The sequence below is a fragment of the Monodon monoceros genome, unplaced genomic scaffold, assembly GCF_005190385.1.
Source record: "Monodon monoceros isolate NGI ecotype Baffin Bay Population unplaced genomic scaffold, NGI_Narwhal_1 Super_Scaffold_12, whole genome shotgun sequence".
Classification (NCBI taxonomy): Eukaryota; Metazoa; Chordata; class Mammalia; order Artiodactyla; family Monodontidae; genus Monodon; species Monodon monoceros.
Window position 1 is genome coordinate 113,460,706 of NW_021703768.1, and position 21,345 is coordinate 113,482,050.

General features: G+C 48.2%; 1 protein-coding gene across 3 annotated transcripts in view; it reads left to right on the top strand.

Annotated features, from left to right (window-relative positions):
- Positions 1 to 2,014: 2,014 nt before the first annotated feature.
- Positions 2,015 to 21,345, top strand: part of TGFBI (transforming growth factor beta induced) — a 51,710-nt gene continuing 32,379 nt past the window's right edge. Inside the window, exons 1-2 of one of the 3 annotated variants that reach the window (XM_029218567.1) lie at positions 2,015 to 2,157; positions 2,290 to 2,377. Coding sequence is in view for 2 of the 3 variants with exons in the window: in XM_029218565.1 (XP_029074398.1) it covers positions 21,150 to 21,283 (134 nt within the window). In the remaining variant the exon portion in view is untranslated. Of the gene's footprint in view, positions 2,158 to 2,289; positions 2,378 to 4,190; positions 4,250 to 21,100; positions 21,284 to 21,345 lie in introns of those variants that run through there. The other 2 variants (XM_029218566.1, XM_029218565.1) reach the window with 2 other exon arrangements.

Consider the following 21,345-nt stretch of genomic DNA (forward strand, 5'->3'; position numbering starts at 1 on the left):
TTGCTCTGTAGCACTACTGGGTCATGACAGTTGATATCCTCTCTTGCATCTGCTTGATGTGCTGACTTTGTGCCCTCCTGGGTTGGTTGTGACCCACGCCAGACATGGGACAGGCATTGCTTCTGCAGATCTAGGTAATAATATAGCTCGCCTCTGCCCACAACCTCCAACATCTTTCTACCCTACATTTTCATTTACCTCTCCTCCACCCATGATTGGAGATTTAACCGTTGTAAAGCCAGGACCACGTGGTCCAGTTTGAAGAAACACAGTCCATCTACCCAAATTAATTTCAAAATAACTCAAATATTTTATTGTTACTCTTTTAAGAATTTAAAAGGGGTCTCAGTGTATGCTCCAAAGCTGTTCTCTACATTTCCCTGGCAATAAAGTCCTAAACCCACAGCCTGCAGGGCTTTTTTTCCTTCATTTCTACTCCCCTCTCCCAATAATTTATTATCTTGATTTGTACTGTCCAATACGGCAGCCACTAACCACGTGTGGCTAGTAAGCACTTGAAATGAAACTACTATGAATTGATATGTACTTTATCCACAGAGGATTTTGAAGACTTGTTATTAAAAAAAAAGATACGTAAAATATCTGATTAATAATTTTTTATATTGAGTACATGTTGAAATGATAATATTTTAAAAATATTGCTTTATAAATTATATATTTGAAATTAATTTGAAATTAATTTTGCTTGTCTCTTTTTGCTTTTTTGATATGGCTACTAGAAAAATTTTAATTTCATGTTTATATATGTTTATTACATATTTATAAATATAGCTCGTATTATATTTCTTTTGGACACACTGAGTCAGATCAATGAAGACTTCGTAGTTTTCTCCTTTTCCTTCTGCTTCTGTGGTTCTTTTTTTCCTTGCTCTGATATTTTGATTCAAAAACACAAAAGTTCCAGTAAGTGGTGGGACAGAAATGAAACTCTCCTCAGATGGAGCTGTCAAAGGGCAAAGGTTCTAAGAGACACAAATACATGAATCATCTTTGCCTCATCACACATAGGTTCGATAACATTAGGATCAAAATAGACATTTTAGGAAGTAACTGACTTCACTGTTTATTGAACTTGCCGTCATAAAACTTTACTACACGGAAAACAACATTGGATGGAGGAAAGACACTAAATTTTTTTTTCCCCTAAAACTCTTACCAGGGCTTCCCTGGTGGCACAGTGGTTGAGAGTCCGCCCGCCGATGCAGGGGACGCGGGTTCAAGCCCCGATCTGGGAAGATCCCACATGCCACGGAGCGGCTGGGCCCGTGAGCCATGGCCGCTGAGCCTGCGCATCTGGAGCCTGTGCTCCACAACCGGAGAGGCCACAACAGTGAGAGGCCCGCGTACCGAAAAAAAAAAAAAAACAAAAAACTTACCAGTCCACATTTTGCTCTAGAGTTTAAATTCTTTCATTCATAAGAGTGCTCCTCTCCAACTTCTGTTCTCTCCAGGCTCTGCCACCATCCCATACTTCTTAGTTGACACAGCTAATATAAGACAGTTAGTTCTTTTGATTTAAAATTAGCAGGCAACATTTTCCTATTTCGTTTTTCTTCACTTGGATAAATGTCTAGTTCCCAATTCATCATCACCAATAACTTAAGACTGCCATTTATTCTTCACTCCAAGGAGACTGTCCCAAACTGTTGAAAGCAATGCCGCTATGACTCACACTTCACATAAAATATGTCTGGGTGTTTGGGAAAACGGCCAAAAGGATTGTTTAATCTTACCTTGTGATAAGAGATATAAAGTAGTTGGGAATACAATAAGAGGATTTATTTTAAGCTTTGAAGGTTTTTTTTTAATTTGTTAATCTTTTAAATCTCTTTTTTAAAATTGAAAAGCAGTGCACAGTGACAGCTAACAGGAAACTTATCCAATGTCTAAGTATTCACATGTGTAAAAAGTTGAATGTGGAACTGAATAGATGCATTTGAAACAAATCATGGCTGAGAAATAACAGAGGATCTTTTATTTGATAATTATTCTCTCTAGGTTAATAAAGGAGAAGTTTACTCTGGGTGATTGTAGCCAAAGATTTAAAAGCTAACTATTGTTATCATCCTTTGGTTTTGAAAATCAGAAATGAACTTGGACAATGGTTTTCTAGAATCTCCAAGGAACTCGGGGAAGGTGAGGAGTCTCTCCCTTGTCTTTTCTTCCTATAATGCCGTATGCTTTTCTTTGCCCATAAAGAGCACACGTATATAATTTTAGGATTTATCATTTAGCGTTTGCTGTGGTTTTGTGTATTTAATATTTCAGACAACTGCTTGTTCACATTAGTTGAAGAAGAGAGGAAGTGGAGTATTGTGTAATTAAACGGAATCTTGGGAATTAACGCTGGTATTTGGTAAGCCATTTCCTCTTCTTACTATAAGGGTCTAATTCATGCTTTTCCGGATAAATAGCAAAATTGCAGTTCTCATCAGAAACCTTGAACTCAAAATAGAAATCTCTAGTGAAGTGCCTAGTGAACTTTGAGGTGGCATTTTCTTTAAAAATTTTTGGAAACAAGGGGGAGTTCAGAATTTAGATCTTTGGTGATTCTGTTAGCTGTGAAGAGCTGAATGTAACAGGCACATGCAAACAAAAGTTTCTCAGTGTTTGGCCCAGAGAAAAAAGCTCAAACTTTTCCCCCTCTGAGCTGAAGTTTCTGTGTAGAGTGGAAGTTATACAGTGTCCTGAAAACCCTTGTTGAGATACAGGCACTTAAGCAAAAGTTGGAGAAGAACAGCAGCCTCATCTGGCTCTGGATGAGGCCAGCAGCACATTTCACAAAGTCCCTGGCTAGAAGCAGCTTTCAAAGGTCCCTTTCCCCACCCCTCTGCTCTCTGTGCTTGTCCTCAGCCAAGGGTAATAGACGGCTGTATGTTCCTAAAGATCTCCTCAGGACACCTCCCAGCAGCTTCTGCAACCCATTCCAAGCCTAACACTGAAGATAATCCTTTAAACATGTAATCCCAATTTGCCCAGCTCTAGCCTAGGGCCCTGGGGGGTGCTGCCTTAATACCACATGTCTAGGTGAGGCGCAGGGAGAGACTGACTCATTTCAGTCTCTGTCAAAAGTCTTCCTCTTAAGTAACATGCACTAAGGAACCAACACTTTCTAAATTATCTCTTGAGACCTCTGGTTTGCTGCTAAGAAGATAAGAATGTGAAAAATTGCTGGCTCTTTAGTAAATCCTACTGTACAGTTGCAACCGTGTCAGTACAAATTTGCATCTCAGAGACAAAGTGAACTTTGAATGTGACCCACACTGATACGTTTCAGGACCCTGTCTAAAAAATGGGCTGGCGGGCTTCCCTGGTGGCGCAGTGGTTGAGAGTCCGCCTGCCGATGCAGGGGACACGGGTTCGTGCCCCAGTCCGGGAAGATCCCACATGCCGTGGAGCGGCTAGGCCTGTGAGCCATGGCTGCTGAGCCTGTGCGTCCGGAGCCTGTGCTCCGCAATGGGAGAGGCCACAACAGTGAGAGGCCCGCGTACAGCATTATTTACAGTAGCCAAGATATGGAAACAACCTAAGTGTCTAGTGATGGAAGAATGGATAAAGAAGATGTGGTATGTACATTTATATAATAAAATGGATTATTATTCAACCATAAAAAAGAACGAAATCCTGCCATTTGTGAAAATGTGCATGGACCTCAAGGGCATTATGCTAAGTGAAATAAGACAGAGAAAGACAAATACTGTATGATCTTGCTTATATGTAGAATCTTTAAAAAAAAAAAAACCAATGCCTAGAAACAGAATAGATTGGTGGTTGCCAAACAGGGGAGTAGAGGTAGAGGTAAAAGGGGTCAAAAGGTACAATCTTCCAGTTGTAAAATAAATAAGTCCTGGAGATTTAACGTACAGCATGGTGACTATAGTTAACAATACTATATTGTATATTTGAAAGTTGCTGAGAGAGTAGATCCGAAAAGTTCTTATCTCAAGAAAAAAAATTGGAACTATGAGTGGTGATGGGTATTAAATAGACTTATTGTGGTGATCGTTTCACAATATATATCAAATCATGTTGTACACCTAAAGCTTATACATTGTCATATGTCAAGTATAGCTCAAAACAACAACAAAAGTGTGCCTAGCAACGGGCAAGAGATGAAGGGAAGAAGGCCACCAACACTAAAGGAGCAGCAGCTTGGATCCCAGATTCCCTGGGGAGGAAAGTGCATGCTCAGCCCTGCTCAGAAGCACGGGGACGACAGTGATGTGAGGTGAAGTCTTCCCTGCATCCTGTTTCTAGACATTGAATATCTGGTTCCCTGCCTGAATTTTATAAGAGCAAATCACTAAATGATTCCCATAACATGAAGGGAAAACAGGAGAGCAGTCCAAGCCCAAATGCTAATATGCCAGTTTCTGCATCAAAAGAGCATTTATTAGGGGCTTGAATCGAGGCCAGGCCCAGGCAGCCAGGGTAGGCCGGAGGGGGAGATGGAGAATGTTTCCTTTGAAGTTTGGTGGTCAGGTTTCTGCTGGCTGTGGTAGTGAACCTATCTTGTCCCACCAAAGAGTAAGGCTATTATTTAGAAGGGAGAGGGCCCACATTTGAAGTTCTGCATTAACATTGCTACAAGTGATAGAAACCTTTTTATTTCTAGGCAACTTTTATGTTGCAGAGACCAATGCAACTTGCCTAATGTGGGTTTTGCCCACTCCCCTTAGAGTAGTAATTTTAAAAGAGCTTGAATTTAATGGAACAAATTGGCAAGTCAGATAATCCCCAGCGGTGGTGGAGATGGTCTGCAGTGCTACAGGGGCTCTCAGGCCCTGCCTGAATTTTCCAGGCTCTGGAGTTGTCCTGGGCCTGCCCTCTGCCTGGGGAAGGAACAGGGCAGGGGACGCAGTTGTGTATGAGTAGCTCTCGTGTGCCAAGCCGAGAGCCAGGATAAACAAGGATACGTGGGACCCTAGTCTGCCCTTGAAGCCTTCAGTCTCAGGGGGCGGCTTGGAAAGGGGAAAGAAGATGCCCAGTGTGAGTCCAAAGTAGAAAACAGGAAGGGCCATGAGAAAGTCAGATAAAACTTGGCGGGGAGGTCACCACCAGGCGGAGGGGATCATATCTCACATGTGCCTCAACAGATGGGTAGGATTGGGGCGAGAAATAGTACAGAAGATAGATCGAAGGGGGTGAGCGTGTGGGAAACTTTGAGGGGTGCTTGGGGAAGAGCAAGTCCTCCAGTTTGATTGGAAAGTGGGGGAGCCTTTGGAGCCAAGGTTGGGAAGAGTATGTAGGGCTAGGTTGGGAGGATCTGGCTAGGGAAAGGGCTGGGGGCTGCCAGAGCAGCCCCAGCGAGAGGAGGTGAGTGTGCAGCTGTGAAGGGGATGCTGAAGGTGTGCTGATGCGTCCGCGACAGCGGCTCTCAGCATAGGCTGCACACGGGATCACCCTGGGAGCTGAGAAACTGCTGCTGGGACCGCAGGACCGGAGCTCTGGTTTAAATGGTCTGAGGTGTGGCCCCGGGCAACAGGATTTGTGAAAAGCTCCCCGCGAGCAGTGATTCTAAGATGCTGCCAACGTTGAGAACCTCTGGTTTGTGGCAGAGTCTGGTTCAGTAGGGTGGGGCTGAATCACAGTCTTCGAGTGGCAAAGGTCTGTAGGACTTGGCCATGCCACGCCAGCAGAGCACCTGCCTGCAACTTAACCCTTCTGCGAGGAAAAAGTGAGAAAACCTTTGGCCTCTTTCATCTGGTTTGCTCTGGGATGCTGGGCCCCTGCTGAGGGAGGGCAGCCTTGTTCACTAGTGGTCGCTGACCTTCAAGGGCAAATGGAGACTTTAAACTGAAACACACATACCCCTGGGGCTCTAGGAAGCCCTGCAGGGGGTGTGTGGACAAACAAGAGTTTTTAGCAGAATCAGTTTTCTCAGCTTCCAGGCGTGCGCTCTTCTACAGCAGACCTGCCTGAGCGACCCCTCCTCCAGACCGATGCACCCATGCCGCCTCCTCGCTCCCACTGTCCCGCACGTACTCAAAATACAGTATTCTGCATCTTTGGTAGTTACTTAAACGTATGATAGAAAAAAGTTATATATCAAGTTTAAAATTTGGCTCCGTGATTATGCGGTCTTGGCCCAATCCCACCCCTTCTGAGGTTCAGCGCCTCCTCTGTAAAAACGGGGCCAACCAGCTCCACTCAGCAGGGTTGTTGAAAGATCAAATGAGGGAGCCCCAGAAGTAGCCTGGCCTGCAGCCAGCTCTGGTGAATGGCAGATGTTAATAACGGAACTGTCTTGGCATGTGGATGAGCTCCTTGAATGTGAATGCCCTTCCCCCTTATTAATGGGTCCCAGATTTTATTCCCATGGAAGCCCAGACCTCTCATGGAGGGTGGAGTGTGATGCAGTGAGGTTCTGTGCCTCTCTTGTCTTCCCTTCTCCAACTTTCTTGAGGAAGACCTTCCAATGCACTTCCTCCAACTGGCCTTCCCTCATGACGCACGACTTTTCTCTAATCATTTCACTGGCTCACTCTAGGTATGACATAAATGAGTTGATGCATCAATGAATGAATGCTGGGAATAGGGTAGTGAATGAGGCAGGCATTTCCCCCGCCCTTTCCAAACTTGCGGTCTAGATGTCACCAGACAGTTACAACACTGACAGATGCCACAGTAGTAAAAAAAAAAAAAAAAAGAAAAGAGGCCAATGCAAGCCCAGTGAAAGGGCATGAAGGAAGGGAAGGCTTCCAGGAGGAAGCATTGTCTAAACTAAAATCAAATGGGCAACTGGAAGTCAAGCAGCATGCTTGCCTCTGACCAGTGGATTCAAGGGCCTGGAGGTAAGAAAGAGCATGCTTGGCTCTGAGAACAGAAAAGACTTAGTCAATTTGGCCATGGAGATGAAGGTTTCCCAGTGTTTTTCTTCCCTTTTCTTGGCCCTCCCAGATGATGGTATGCTCTGGAAAACACAAAGGATCTTCTACATCTTTTATGTTTATCCCCATATTTGCTCCACTATGCAAAACCCACTACTGACACTTTAATAAATGCTCACTGGGCATTGAACTTACTAGAAAAGGAGGCCTCCTAGAGCTTCACTGGAGCTCTTCTCATACCTCCCTGGCTCTGGACAGCAGTGCATGGAACCCAGTCTAGCCAGGGAAAGGGCTAACAGAACCCCATCTGCTGGCCCCTAAGGCATGAATCCCTGGGAAGCCATGCTCTGAAATATCTTTTCATGCATTATTCCAAAATCGGGATTATGGAGGAGCATTTCATCTCCCAGGGGTGTGCACCCCAGTGGCCCTGGGGCTGAGGCCAGGGGCCTGGGGGATGGATGAAATGTGTGGCTTGTGTCAGCCTGCCTTTCATGTCCGAGACCAGAGAAGGGCAGAGAGACAGCAGCAGGGACGGGAGTGTAGGATCATTCATTTACTCTCTGGCTCTGTCACTGGCCCATCAGGTCCCATCACCAGCAGACAGATTCAGCCTTGCTTGCTACCCCATAGTGGCCCTGGCGAGCCACATTCTCCCCCTTCTCCCTCACACCCTTCGGGGCTTCCTGTTCAAGTGTACACAGTTTACTCCTGCAGATGACTCGGGAACAAGCTCTGGTCCCTGACAAAACCAACTGAGATCAGATATATCTTTTGAGGCACGAAAGCGGAAATTGTCTGTGATCTTTCGGCATGGTATTTTCCTGGAAATCCACAACTAAGTGCTGCTTGTGGTCTAGAAAGCAGTGAAATTCATTCTTATGCTTGGCTCCAAGCTGGTCAATGACCGCACAGGCAGCTTACTCCCTATCTGTCTGCGGGACAAGGCCACATGTATGTCAAACCAGTTTATATGCTTCAGAGCTGATTTTCCCTGTGGTTGGATGAGCAGGTTGGCAAATAAAAATCAACAGAAGAAGGAGGCTTTCCCAAAAGGCGGAGGAGGACGGAAGCAGAATGTGAGAAGCCTGGGCTCCGTTGGCCTGGCCTCACGGCCTTGGACCTCTTGGAACCTGACTGATACCTTGACCATGATCGGAGGTCCATGGTGAAGTTCCCCATGTGCGGACACTGGCCACTTGGTCTATGCCAGAACCTGCCATTTCCTAAGAGCACCTCTTTTTGCTACTGAAAGCAGGCCCAGCTGTCCTTTATGAGTCCTTTCATGGGCATGTTCTATAGGATGTCTTTCCTGACAAATCTCATCTGGCCCCATTCACTCCTGGCTTTGTTTCATGGGTGTGTGCCCTGCCTCAGGTTGTAAGTGCCCTGAAGTCAGAAGCAAGCCTGCCTTCTCACCTCTCCTCTCGGGAACTGTAGAGGAGACATTTCATCAATGGTAAGGACAGGGTCCTGGGCTAATGACTACACATGTACCATTTCCCTAGTGATGTGATGTTTGCCCCCAATTCAGCCCCCATCTTTCTCCATCATTTAGGGCTACCGTTATAAGGATACGATTCTTTCAGGAGACGCCTTGCACTGAGGTTCTTGTGTTTGACTGGAATCAGTTCCATGGCCTGTGCCCACTAAACACTCAGCAAGGGCCGTGCTTCCAGCCGAGCAAGTCCCCTGGAATGAAAACACAGAGAGGAGGCCATTTTGCTGGGACCATCAGCCGCCTGCTGTTAGCTGGAGAGGAGGGACTTTCGTCGGTTACTGTCACCAGGGTGACACTGTACCAGACCCCACATCTGGAAACAGTTATGACCCTGCAGTCTTCCTTTCTGCTCCTCCATTTGTTAATTTACTGGTTTGGAATGATCAGCTCAGGTCCCCGGTGTAAATCATAGGAACCAAAGTTAAAAAAGAGGCCATGACTGTCACAATACTCTTTGAAAACAGACCAAGGCCTTTTTATGGGGTCTTGGATGAACTTTGTATCTAAATATGTTTTTGAAGTTGCGTATTGTGTTGGACTTTAACCACCAAGCCAAGCCTTTATAAGCTCTGCCATGAGCCTCATACCCCTCCCCGACTCAGCACAACTCGGCCCCATCTGTCTCAAGGGCCCCATAGGATTTGCACTTCATGGATTTGGACCCACACAGTCCGCTGTTTGCATGCACATCATACAGACACACACAGAGACGTACACTTCTTGGCCTACCCCGCCCCCTTTAAAACGTAAGCAAGTAGAAGGCTTGGAAGGAGCCTGAACGTGTTTGCACGCCAGCAGCACGACATGCCATTAGTTGCTGATGGTGCCCTGAAGATGAAATAGAGCCCAAAAGGCGTAGGGGCCTGCTTCAGTGCCTGTTGCTTTTGGAGTGGAAAGTGCTCACATAGAAGACCCGGGTCTGTTTTTGAGAGGAACCAAAAATTAAGCCTTAGGATATTTAGTAGATTTCTAAACAATGGAGGAAAAAAACCCTGGATGATCTTGGGAAGATGGCGTTTTCCTTGGCCATTAAGAGTGGACGCACAGAAAAGCAATTCTTTCAGGCTCTTCTGTCTCGGGAACTGTAAAGCCCTAACGAGAACCAGAAACGCAGACCAGCAAGTATGTCTCTGGTACTAACCCTGTCTCCGGTTTCTGGTTTGATGAGTTGCAGTCTACCTTGCTGACTTTGGCCTCTGTTTCAACCAGATGATGAATCACCTTTTCTGGGAAGAATCCCGGTCCCCCGTCACGCCTCCCACCCTCCGCTACACCCCCCCATCCTCCCTCTTCTTCCCCGTTACCCGCCCCGACACCACCCACTGCAGCAACCGAGTTGTTGGGTACTTCCCTTTGGAGTTCCTTTCATATCAAGCCATGTATTCGGCACTTATTTCATCGTATGTGCGCCTGGCTCCCCAACCAGACTCAGTGCCTCGTGTTTAGAGAATGCCTGACTCATCCACGCTGGGCTTATAGCATGAGCTTAAGGAGTGTTTGTATTAGAATCCGTCCAGAACCACTCTCTGAAGCAGAGCAATTTGGTTGTCCATACGTTGTCGGCAGTATTTTTCTAAATGATGTAGACCAGCAGGACTAACTCAAACTCTCATTCAACTGTAACTTCAGAAATGTGCCAGTTAATGTAGGCAAATCTTTTCTACAGACACTGGGGGTCATTTTAATTCTTTCATCGTCCTGGGGTTTTGTTGTATTAAATGTTAATTAAAGTGCCCATGCCGGGCTTCCCTGGTGGCGCAGTGGTTGGGAGTCCGCCTGCCGATGCAGGGGACGCGGGTTCATGCCCCGGTCCAGGAAGATCCCACGTGCCGCGGAGCGGCTGGGCCCGTGAGCCGTGGCTGCTGAGCCTGCGCGTCCGGAGCCTGTGCTGCGCAACGGGAGAGGCCACAACAGTGAGAGGCCCGTGTACTGCAAAAATAAATAAATAAATGAAAAGCGTCCATGCCATTCGTTTGAAGAAATCTTGGGCATAGATACTTAATATTTGATCAGTAATTTAAAAAGGAATAAAAGGAAAGTTTTTTTAAATGCTCCTTGCCAAGGTGTTGTCGCAGGTGGGGTCGTGCCAATTACCAGGAAAAAATTACCTTTCACTTATTTTACATCCTTTCATGGTGCTTTCAGAGAAGCAATGACCACCAGGTATAGATTAGTCCATCACCAATGTGAAATACATTAGGAAAGAAAGTGACCCATCTTGCCAACCAGAGTCAGACAGAGGTCACTGTGGAAGCACAGAAGGCTGTGAGAGGCTCCTAGATAGTTAAGGAGGAATGGTGGGGCCTTGCCAGCTCCTGCTGCAGTATGTTGAAGAATCCCACGTGAGCTGCGACCGTAAATTGGCCCCTGGAGCCCAGAGGAGACCTGAATGGGGTGTGGCTCGGGGGACGTTCCCTTTAGGAGGTCCCAGGCCGCAGGGAGCCCAGGGTCAGTGATGCAGATTCCCTCGGCTATCTACCCAAACCCCAGGGAAAAGACAGGGCTGTGCTTCCCACACGTTCAAGGAAACAATTCCCCTCTTGCCCAGGCTAGCTGAGGAGCAATTTTATTTGTTTAACTCAAATTCTAGAGAATTCATCAGAGGGGGATCCTGCAACTGGATGATTTGAAGGAGCCGAAAGTCGGGGCTGCCGGAGCATCAGTGGCCCTGGGCTCATCGTCCGACCCCCGACCCTTGTGCCTGGGAGGTACTGGGCCCCACGGATTCACTGAGCAGTAGATACAGAGCACTCTATTTGCAGGCTGGAAGTGGCCATGGCAAAGTTGTTAAGGATTGCTAAATAAGTCTAGCTGATCCGTTCAAGGAATACTGATTTCCTGGTGAAAATAAATTGTGGTTCCAACAGCTCAGTTCCCCTGCCTGTCTAGGGTAGGGGGGCAGTGACTGTGCCGGCTGCTTTCCTCACCAAGGCTGCCTCATTCTCCAGAGTGGCTCCTGGGGACTTGCAGGGCTTTGCTCTCCCTTGCTGTGCGAGGGAGAGAAAGTTCCAGGGCTCTCCAAAAATGTGCAGCTACACTACCTGGAGAGGGGCGTAGAGCAGTGATACAGGTAGGGCAGGCGCTGGGAGCTGGGCTGTTTGCATTCAAACCCTGACTTTTCTGCTTTCTGGCTTCCTCACTACTCTGGCAAGTTGCTTCACCTCTCCTGGCCTTTCCTTCCTCATCTGTAAAACAGGAAAAATAACAATACCCAACCCACAGGATGACTTTAAGGATGGAATGACTTAGTGCATGCAAAGTATTTAGAATAGCACCTGCCCGTTGGTAAGCTATAGCTCTCCTTTACTAGGCTCTGACTGTGTGTGTGCGCGTGCAGGCATACATCCGCTCTCCTCCCTGATTGCTTCCCTGCATCCCTCTCAGGCTCACAGCCTTTCCTAGACACAGCCTCACCTGGGGGAACCTCAGAGGCAGAGACCTCCCTGCTTTGGCTGTCCTTAGAAGCAGCCATCCAAGTCCCTTTAAGTGCCTCCTCTTATTGCAGCATTTACCCCATTCATGTCCAGTAAAACATCAGGAGGCCTCTGAAGGAAAGAATGAGGAGGAAGATGCAGGAAGAGGCTGGGGAAGGGGTGTTGCACTAGCTGATGCTGACAGGTGTGCCCTTGGGCCTGCCTGCTGGGTGAGGGGGAGTGGAGGGTGCAGAGAAGTTGGGGTGGGTATCATGGGGCACGCGCATGGGTTTAATTTTGCCCTTTCGTTCCAGGGTAAAGGAGAATGAGTTTGTTCCACAGTGTTAAAACCAACAGGCTAAATTTTGTGGCTCTCATCTCACAAGCTCCCCAGCCTACGCAGATTGCCTTCTATACCCTGGATTCGAATGTCCAGAGCTTTTTGGTGGAGGCAGGGTGGTGTCAGGTTAGAAGCAATTTCTTGGGCACTTTTTTTTTTTAAATAAATGTATTTATATTTGGCTGTGTTGGGTCTTCGTTGCTGCGCGCGGGCTTTCTCTAGTTGCAGAGAGCAGGGGCTACTCTTCGTTGTGGTGTGCGGGCTTCTCATTGAGGTGGCTTCTCTTGTTGCGGAGCACAGGCTCTAGGTGTGCGGGCTTCAGTAGTTGTGGCACGCGGGCTCAGTAGTTGTGGTTCACGGGCTCTAGAGCGCAGGCTCAGTAGTTGTGGTGCACGGGCTTAGTTGCTCCACGGCATGTGAGATCTTCCCAGACCAGGGCTCAAAACCCGTGTTCCCTGAATTAGCAGGTGGATTCTTAACCACTGCGCCACCAGGGAAGCTGTCATGAGCACTTTTAATGTGGCTCTTAGAATGGCTGCTACAGAGCCAGCAGCTTCCCCTTTCTGCTCTCTGATGCTGGCACAGCTCTGCAGCTGAGGAAGTGGAGCCTTTCTTTTCAGCTAACATGGGGGAACCTTCCGTGAATTGGGGAACACCGGCCCCAGAGACGCTGACGCCTTCCTGCTAGGGAACTGAACACCCGGCTAGGGAAGGTGGGGAGACGAGCCAGGACCAATGTTCCTTAAGGCCCATCAGAGTCTCTGCCTGACCCGGAAGACCGCACAAGTCAGTCTACCCAGGGTGTAGGGTGGAGCCCACCTAAAGCAGTGCCAGTCTCTGTCTAGAATCCACTGGAAGAGGTGTGAATTGCACCAGCAGGGATTTAGGCTAGACCTTTCAAAACACAGTCAATTAATGAATCTGTAAATGTTAACTGGGTTCCTTGCTGAGTTATGATGAGGTTATAAAAGAAGCACAGGTATAAATACATGGGCCAACTGTGATGGCAGACCCAAGGGCTAAAGGCTAGAGCTGGTGGACATGGCAAAGGAGAATCTCCATGAAGTGGGAAGGTCATGGAAGGGAGACCAGCTGAAAGAACAGTAGCCCAAAAAGGTTAAGGAATTTGCCTGAGGACACACAGCTTCTCAGTAACAAAGCTGGGTTTAAAGGGAGAGTATTATACAGGTAAGTGGAAGCAAAGAGGTAGCCCAGGGCTCTGCACAGAAGAAGCGGAAGTGGGCTGTGTGAACTGTGTGTGGGGAGGGTAGAGGAAGCACGTGCCCTGCAGGAGCCAGAGCTGACCCTGGGGCACATGGGAGAGCAGGCGAGATGGATGACAAAGAGGAATTCTACGAAGGACTTAGAAGCCAGGCGCAACAGAGGGAGGGCAACACCTTGGAAGTGTTTTGGTGTAGGAACCAAATTTGGTGTAGGGTGGATAACTTCTATGCTCTAATGTAGCCTTTTCAGTGTGTTCCAAGCTTTGTTCAATGTGCATGTATTTCTTTTTAAATCAGTGGCGAAAAAAGATGTTCATTTAAAAAAAAGAAGAAGAAGAAAATAGGCAGAGAAGTCTGGATTTTCTCTCATAAACAATAAAAGCCATTGGTAGTATCCTAAGAAAGCAGTGCTTTGGTGAAAGTGGTGTTTGGGGAAGATAAGACCGGCAGTGGTGGGATAGATGGATGGCTGCGGGTCAGAGGAGGGGTGTGGGCTGCTGGTGGTGAGAGGTGAGGCCTTGGGGATCTGGGGTATTTGAGTGGTCGATGGGGAAACAAACATCTAGGAGCAATTTAGAAAGAACACTTGTAGGGTCTTGGTGACCGATCGCATGTGGGGGGGGGGGAGGGGCGGGGAGAGAGGCAAAACTGGAAGCAGACTTTCCAGCCTTGGGCAGTGCCATGCAAGAATACAGAAATGGAGAGGAGCTGGACAGAGGCGGTATGAGGATTAGTGGACTTGGGAAGGCGTTGTTTCTCTGAGGCGTTTGCCCTCCATGCAGGAAAACTTGACGGGAGCAGAGGAAAGGCATGAGTAAGCTTTGCTTCTCAGGCCAACAATCGTCTGGTAAGTTCCCTACAGTGGGCATCACTCCATAGGAGTATGTGAGGTCAGGCAATTGAAGCAACCTCAAAAGTGCCTCTGGATTCTTCTCTTGTAAGATATTTTATCTGAGCCAAATCAATGCAACTCTCTTGTGAAAAATCAGTTTCCCTGGAAAATAAAGTTGGGTTCTAGCCAACAAGTAGCATTTGGCAAGCCCTGATTAAGAAAGCCAGTGTTCAGAGAAGTTGTGAAAATACAAGTCATTTAGGAAGGTAAACACTGGGTACCTAATGCCATTTTAGGGCTGTGACCGCTGTTCTGTCTCCATCAATTGTAGAGCCTGAAACTACAGGTTTATTTTAAGTTCTTGCTGTTACAAACCTGTAGACCACCCACGCCCCCTTTGCAGGCTTTGAAAGGGGAGACGAATTGAAGATGACCTGGACTGAACACAATTTCCTTTCCCAGTTCAGTGAGTGGAAGCCACCAAATACCCAACAGCTGGACCTAGAGAAAAAGCCACTTGCCAGTCACCCAGGCATCTTGACTGTCATTCACAGTGTGAGCTGGGCTTCCATGAGAGCAAAGATTTCCAATGTGGTCCTTGGTACAAATTTTCAGGTGGTTTTTTTTTTTTTTTGGTCAATGGCTATGTTTCTTGAAAAGTTTTACGTAAATTGAATCCTATTTTAAACTCATCTGAGCTTTAGCTATTTAACAGAAACCTGTAGGCCTGTGCTTCTCAAACTTTGAGGTACACACAGATGACCTGGTAATCTTATTTAAAATGCAGAGTCTGATTCAGTGCGGGGTGGGGGTGGGGGTGGGGGCAGAGGGCAGTATCTAAGATTCTGCATTACTAATACGTTCCAGGCTGCTGTTGATGCTGCTGTTTGCACATCACATTTTGAGTGGCAAGGTTATGGAAAATGCTTGAAAAACCAAATCTGAATCCCCTAAATTGCACTATAATCACCCCTTAATTTTAGTAAGTGGGGATGTTGCTTGCCTTTGTTTGTTGGGTGGATGGAATAATTGCAGTGTGTAAAGTACCATTCTAAGTGCTGTGTATTGTACAAGGAATGGAAAATTTCTCCCAAATTTGATTCAAGTACTCTTAAAAATTGGATATCTCATGCCAAAACCCACCCTTCTTTCTCCCTGGCGAGTAGTAGGGAACTGAATTATAAGAGCTCTCTCATTCACTACATGGTGGCAGGTTAGAAAGCCCAAGTGTCCTCTGGGAATTATTTTGACCGTGTCATCTATCTTCACTGATGCCTGACATCACCCAGAACACCACCCAGGGAGGATGGCAAAAGGGAGGCATGAAGTTGGTCAAGCGGCAAATGCCAGGTCTCCTGCCGACAGACCCAGAACCAGTTTCTTTCTGTGTTTCCTTTGCGGAGAGCTTGTTGGAACTACTCACTCACCCTGTCAAGCACAACAGGGTTATTTTCAAAAACTAAACTGTTTTTGGTGATCTCGTAAGAGCCACAAAATAAGAAAGTGGTCACTTTTATAAAGTGTCTGAAAAAGTCTAGTAATTATTGTTCCAAACAAGCCTCTCTTTCTCTTTAGTTGGTCTAACATGGAAAGAAAAGGGAAATCTTTCCCAAATGAAAGTGAGCGGGGCCAGCCCCAGTTGGTGGCAGGATATCTGGGATGGAGGACCCCTGTTCCTTTCCCCAGCAACATCTTTTCCCGTGGAAAAGCACCCCTCCCACAAAGCAGCAATCTGTGGTGGAAGAACGTGTTTACATTCACAGGGCTCTGCATTTTCTGGTTTTGGAGGGAGGCGAGTGGTGGGACACAGAGTTGGAATTTTTTTTACATCTAAACAGTAAATGAAATATTACTGTAATCTCCTTCCTGAGCTCATGGAAAAACTCAAGTCATCGAATGTTAGTTTTACAGATCAGGGAAGTTTTTCAACGAGATTACCTGACTTGTCCCGGAGCCTATAAATCTTGCTAGAGGGAGAGCTGGGCTGGGGAAGGCACAGCTCCCAGGCTCTTACACACACGGGGCATCTTCCCTAAAACTGTGATGCAGCCAATGCTCCATCCCCAGGGGAGACATCAAGCCCAAGCTTGAATCTCTTTGAGCACTTCCCAGTGTCCTATGCCAAGCAGTCCTGTTGAAACAGAAAAATGTTTTGTTTTCAATCAATTAAATGATTATTTTCACATGATTTCACTTCTGTATGCGCTAACCTTTCATATCTTTTCAGTGATCTCTATTACATAGTGCAATTACTGGGAGAGGTGACTCGTATCTGTTGGCCACTTTGCATGAATTATATCATGTAATCTACCCTAGGGTCCTGTGAGGTAGGTTTTGTTATCAACTCTATGGGAAAAGTAGCAACTGAGGCTCAGAGGGGTTGAACAACTTGCCCAAGGCCACACAGCTTGTAAGTAGTAGGACTGGGATTTGAACCCAGGTCCCCTGCCTTCAGAGCCTGCACTCAGCAGCTTTGTTTTACCAATGCCATCGCTCCAGCAAGGCTGGCAATCTACCTGATGGATCCTGGCTTGGGCACCCAAGCTTTAAACCTAAACCATCAAGCAAAGTTGCCAAAGGCTACTTCCTCACTTCTCAGCATGTATCCTTCCCAGAAACTTCCTTTCATTCCTTACCCTACCCCTCTGGTCGGGACCACCTCGATTTTATAAAGGAGTTATTTTACAGCAGCTTAGACTAGACAATCCATGGAGGCTGCTGTGTTCTTAGACCTCAGCCCAGCTTTCCAGCTCATGATCTTAGCAGCCGTCCACCTTGACTCACTGAGTAGTCATTGCCAAAGACACCTCTTTCTTTGCACGAGCACTGTCTGAGAACAAAGCCAGCAGATAAGATTTTTGATGTGGAAATCATCAAAACAGTTCTTCCTATCCCCTGGCTTTTCTTCTTGAGGCTCCAGAAAAAAAAGAAAATGATAAACCCTACAGTGAGGAAAAAGGACTCATAGATAAAGTGGAGCTAAATCCCAGGCGCCTGAATGCTGAACTTAAAGCCACTGGAGAGGCATCCTCCTCCCTCAGAAAGTTGTTTCCAGGAAAGTCCACTCATTCCAGACTGAAGTATGTGTTTGACAGTCCTCACCAGCCAGCAGAATGAGCCCCATCTGAACAGAGACAGGCAAAGGGATCATCTCCCCCAAAGTGGCAGAAGTCCCAGCCCGGGAAGCAGCGCCCCACAGCTAGCCAGGGGAGGGACTGTCCCAACCCTCCCTCCAGGGGAGATGGGAGGAGAGGAACAAGCAAGGGGATCAGGGAAGGACCTGGCTCTCCCCAAGGTCAAAACCACCCCAGAACATCCCCTAGTCTTCAATGAGGAAGGTACAAGCTGGGATTAGAATGTTCCAGAAGACATTCCGTAGTCTTGTGGTCTTTGGTTTCCTGAGAGCCAGCCGCAGTCTAGGAACCGCACAGTGATAGGGTTCAGCTTGGATCCTCTGCCCCACCTGGCAGTGATGGTGGCTCTCTGAAATCCTCCTCTCCTGTGGCCTCTCAGGGTCTCCCTGGGCCTCGGTTCTGTCAGGGTTCCTGCTCTGTTTCCCCTCAATCCCTCCAGATGGGTGCTCCCCAGGGCCTGCCATCTCCTCCTCCTGTTCTCCAACACACGCGCCAGAGGGAGACTGCCCAAGTCCAGGGCTTTAGCCACCACCTGCTAGTGTGATGACTCCAATCCGCATCTTCAGTGCTCACACCTCCCCTGAACTTCAGACCTTCAAAGGCAGCACCCTCCTGCACATCTCCACCCGGAAACGTGGCTGTCTTGTCAGGCATGATACGAACGCACCTGGAGTCATGCCTCCCTCCCCACGGGCAACCCAACGTGCACCTTCACCAGCGCAGCGTGCCCATCGTGCCCGTCCTGCATCTGATCATCCCAGCTAGAGACCCTGAGGTTGTCCCTGACTCCCCAACCCGCTTCCCTCCATGCCCTCAGGTTTCCCAGTCTAGTCCATGCTACCACTGAACTCTCCCTGAAACCTGAACCGCCCTCTCCTCTCCCTCCGCCACACTCCCAGCTCAGGCCCTCAATGGCTTTTGCTCCCTCTGCGCTCTGCCCCTCCTCCAGCCCCAAACTGCTCTGCTCCAGCCTCTTCTTGCTTCCCTTCCCCTCACTCTGATGATCCCCTCCTCCCTCCCTCCTTTCCAGCAATGTCCTAGCATGTCGAGGCCTCTGTAGACTGTGTCCCCTGTCTTCCACACTGACTCTCCCCTTCCTTTCTCAGATAATCTTCTTGGAAGAATCGTCCACACTCTCTATGGCGCCATCACTTCATCAAACCACCATCATCTGGCTTCGCCCTCCTGCTCCCATAGCCAAGTCCCCAGCGCCTGTCTGTTTCCCACAAAGCAGATAAGCTTCAGGTCTGTGAGCGGCGGTACTCGCTGCTCACAGCCCCCTCCTTCTGGGGCTGCCCATTGCCTCCTGCTCTCTGTCAGCACTGCTTCACCTCCTTGCTGGCTGCTCTCTGCCATGCCTCCTCTCCATCATCTGTCATCACCCACCTCTTGCTCCACACGCCCAACCAGAGAATCCATCCGCTCCCATGCCTTCAGCTGCCTACAGCTAAGGCGGACTCCCATGTTTGGATCTCCATCCCAGGATCCTCGATGGAGCCCCAGATCTTTACATACAACTGCCCACAAGACAGCTGGATGAGTCGCAAGCACTTAAAGTCAGTATGTCCAAAACCACTGACCCTCTTGCGGCAAATCTGCTCCTCCCTCCATGCCCCTGCCAATAGCACCTTAGATATCCCTGGCTCCTCCCCGCCCCCCCGCCACTCTCTGGGTACAGCCTCCATGTTCTGCCGAGTCTGTTACCTCCTAGACACCTCCTGGTGTGCCACCCTTCTTCACGCCCACCTCCACTTCCGCGGAGCAAGCTCTTGGTCCCCTCCTGGTCACCTGACCTTCCTGCCTCCAGTCTTGCTTATTTTATGTTATCCTCTCCTAGCCTGCTCCTGCCCCTGGCCTGCTTCTCCGTCATCTGCAGGACTCTTAGCTTGGGTCTGGGTCCTGTGACATGCCTTCCCTTCTCTCTCTCCTTGACTCTGCCTCCCCGTGCTTCAGCCAGCCGGACACTTTGAGGGCCCAGAACGCCCTCACTTTGCCTGGCTAACTCCTTCTCACCCTTCCAGCCTAGAGCAGGTGCCACCTCCTGTCAGGCCGGTGCTTCCTCGAGGCTCGCAAGGCCCCAGCTGCCCCTCCCCATAGCAGCTTGTTTTCTGGCCCGCGGGTCTCCGGCCTGTGAACTTTTTCAGAAAGAGCCTGGATCTCACTCACGCATCCATCTTTGTCTCCCCAGGCTAGCAGCGCCAGGTAATTGGTGGGCGATTAATAGGTGCTTGAGTGAATACTTATCTTCCTGCCAGGTGACTATTTGTTTACTTGCTCTGAGCTCCTCCAGGGCAAAAATCTTGTCTTTGCTATCTTTTTGCAGCATCTTTCTCACACTTAGTGCTATACAGATGTTTATGAACAGAGACATTTCTCCAAAGAAGATATACAGCCTGCCAACAAACACATGAAAGAATGCTCAACATCATTAATCATTAGAGAAATGCAAATCAAAACTACAATGAGATATCATCTCACACCAGTCAGAATGGCCATCATCAAAAAATCTAGAAACAATAAATGCTGGAGAGGGTGTGGAGAAAAGGGAACACTCTTTGCACTGCTGGTGGGAATGTGAATTGGTACAGCCACTATGGAGAACAGTATGGAGGTTCCTTAAAAGATTACAAATAGAACCACCATATGACCCAGCAATCCCACTACTGGGCATATACCCTGAGAAAACCATAATTCAAAAAGTGTCATGTACCAAAATGTTCATTGCAGCTCTATTTACAATAGCCCGGAGATGGAAACAACCTAAGTGTCCATCATCGGATGAATGGATAAAGAAGATGTGGCACATATATACAATGGAATATTACTCAGCCATAAAAAGAAAGGAAATTGAGCTATTTGTAATGAGGTGGATAGACCTAGAGTCTGTCATACAGAGTGAAGTAAGTCAGAAAGAGAAAGACAAATACCGTATGCTAACACAGATATATGGAATTTAAGAAAAAAAAATGTCATGAAGAACCAAGGGGTAAGACAGGAATAAAGACGCAGACCTACTAGAGAATGGACTTGAGGATATGGGGAGGGGGAAGGGTAAGCTGTGACAAAGCGAGAGAGAGGCATGGACATATATACACTACCAAATATAAGGTAGATAGCTAGTGGGAAGCAGCCACATAGCACAGGGAGATCAGCTCGGTGCTTTGTGACCGCCTGGAGGGGTGGGATAGGGAGGGTGGGAGGGAGGTAGACGCAAGAGGGAAGAGATATGAGAACATATGTATATGTATAACTGATTCACTTTGTTATAAAGCAGAAACTAACACACCATTGTAAAGCAATTATACTCTAATAAATATGTAAAAAAAAAAAAAAAAAAGACAATGAGCGTGTACCAAGGTGGCGGACCCCACCCTTCTCCACGGTTTCCAAGAGTAGCTTGGAGTCTAACAAAACCTGCCATATATATACATATATACATATATATATATATATACTGTCAATCAAAAGATTTACTCCCTATCCATCTTAAAGTTAGCAAGCTGGGGGAGGAGAGGGGTGCGTGTGGAATGCAGAGGCAAGTGTGATGGGTAGAATATTGTGGGAATCAGCATGGCCTGAGACCGCTGAGGCATGTTCGGGCTCAGGACCCTGCAGACCTCGAGGAGGGAGTGAAGGAGTGAGGCCCCGTAGGCCCGTTGGTGGACGCTGGGGAGCACGGGAGAGAGGGGCTAGTTGTGAACTATCTTGGGCTGGGCGGGGCGTCCGCAGCCCGCCCTCCGCCCGCTCCCCGCCCCTCGGGCGGCTCCCTGCGCTCCGCTTACTTAACCTGCCGGCGGCGACGGCACTCGCACTCCCGCAGCGCTCGACCGCCCGCTCCGCGACGCCTCTCGCTCCATGGCGCTCCTCGGGCAGCTACTGCCCCTCGCCCTGGCACTGGCCCTGGGCCCCGCCGCCACGCCAGCGAGCCCCGCCAAATCTCCCTACCAGCTGGTGCTGCAACACAGCCGCCTCCGGGGTCGGCAGCACGGGTAAGAGGGCGCCCCCATGGGGGGCGGAGGAACTGGGCGTCGGGGCCGTCGGAGCGGGGCTG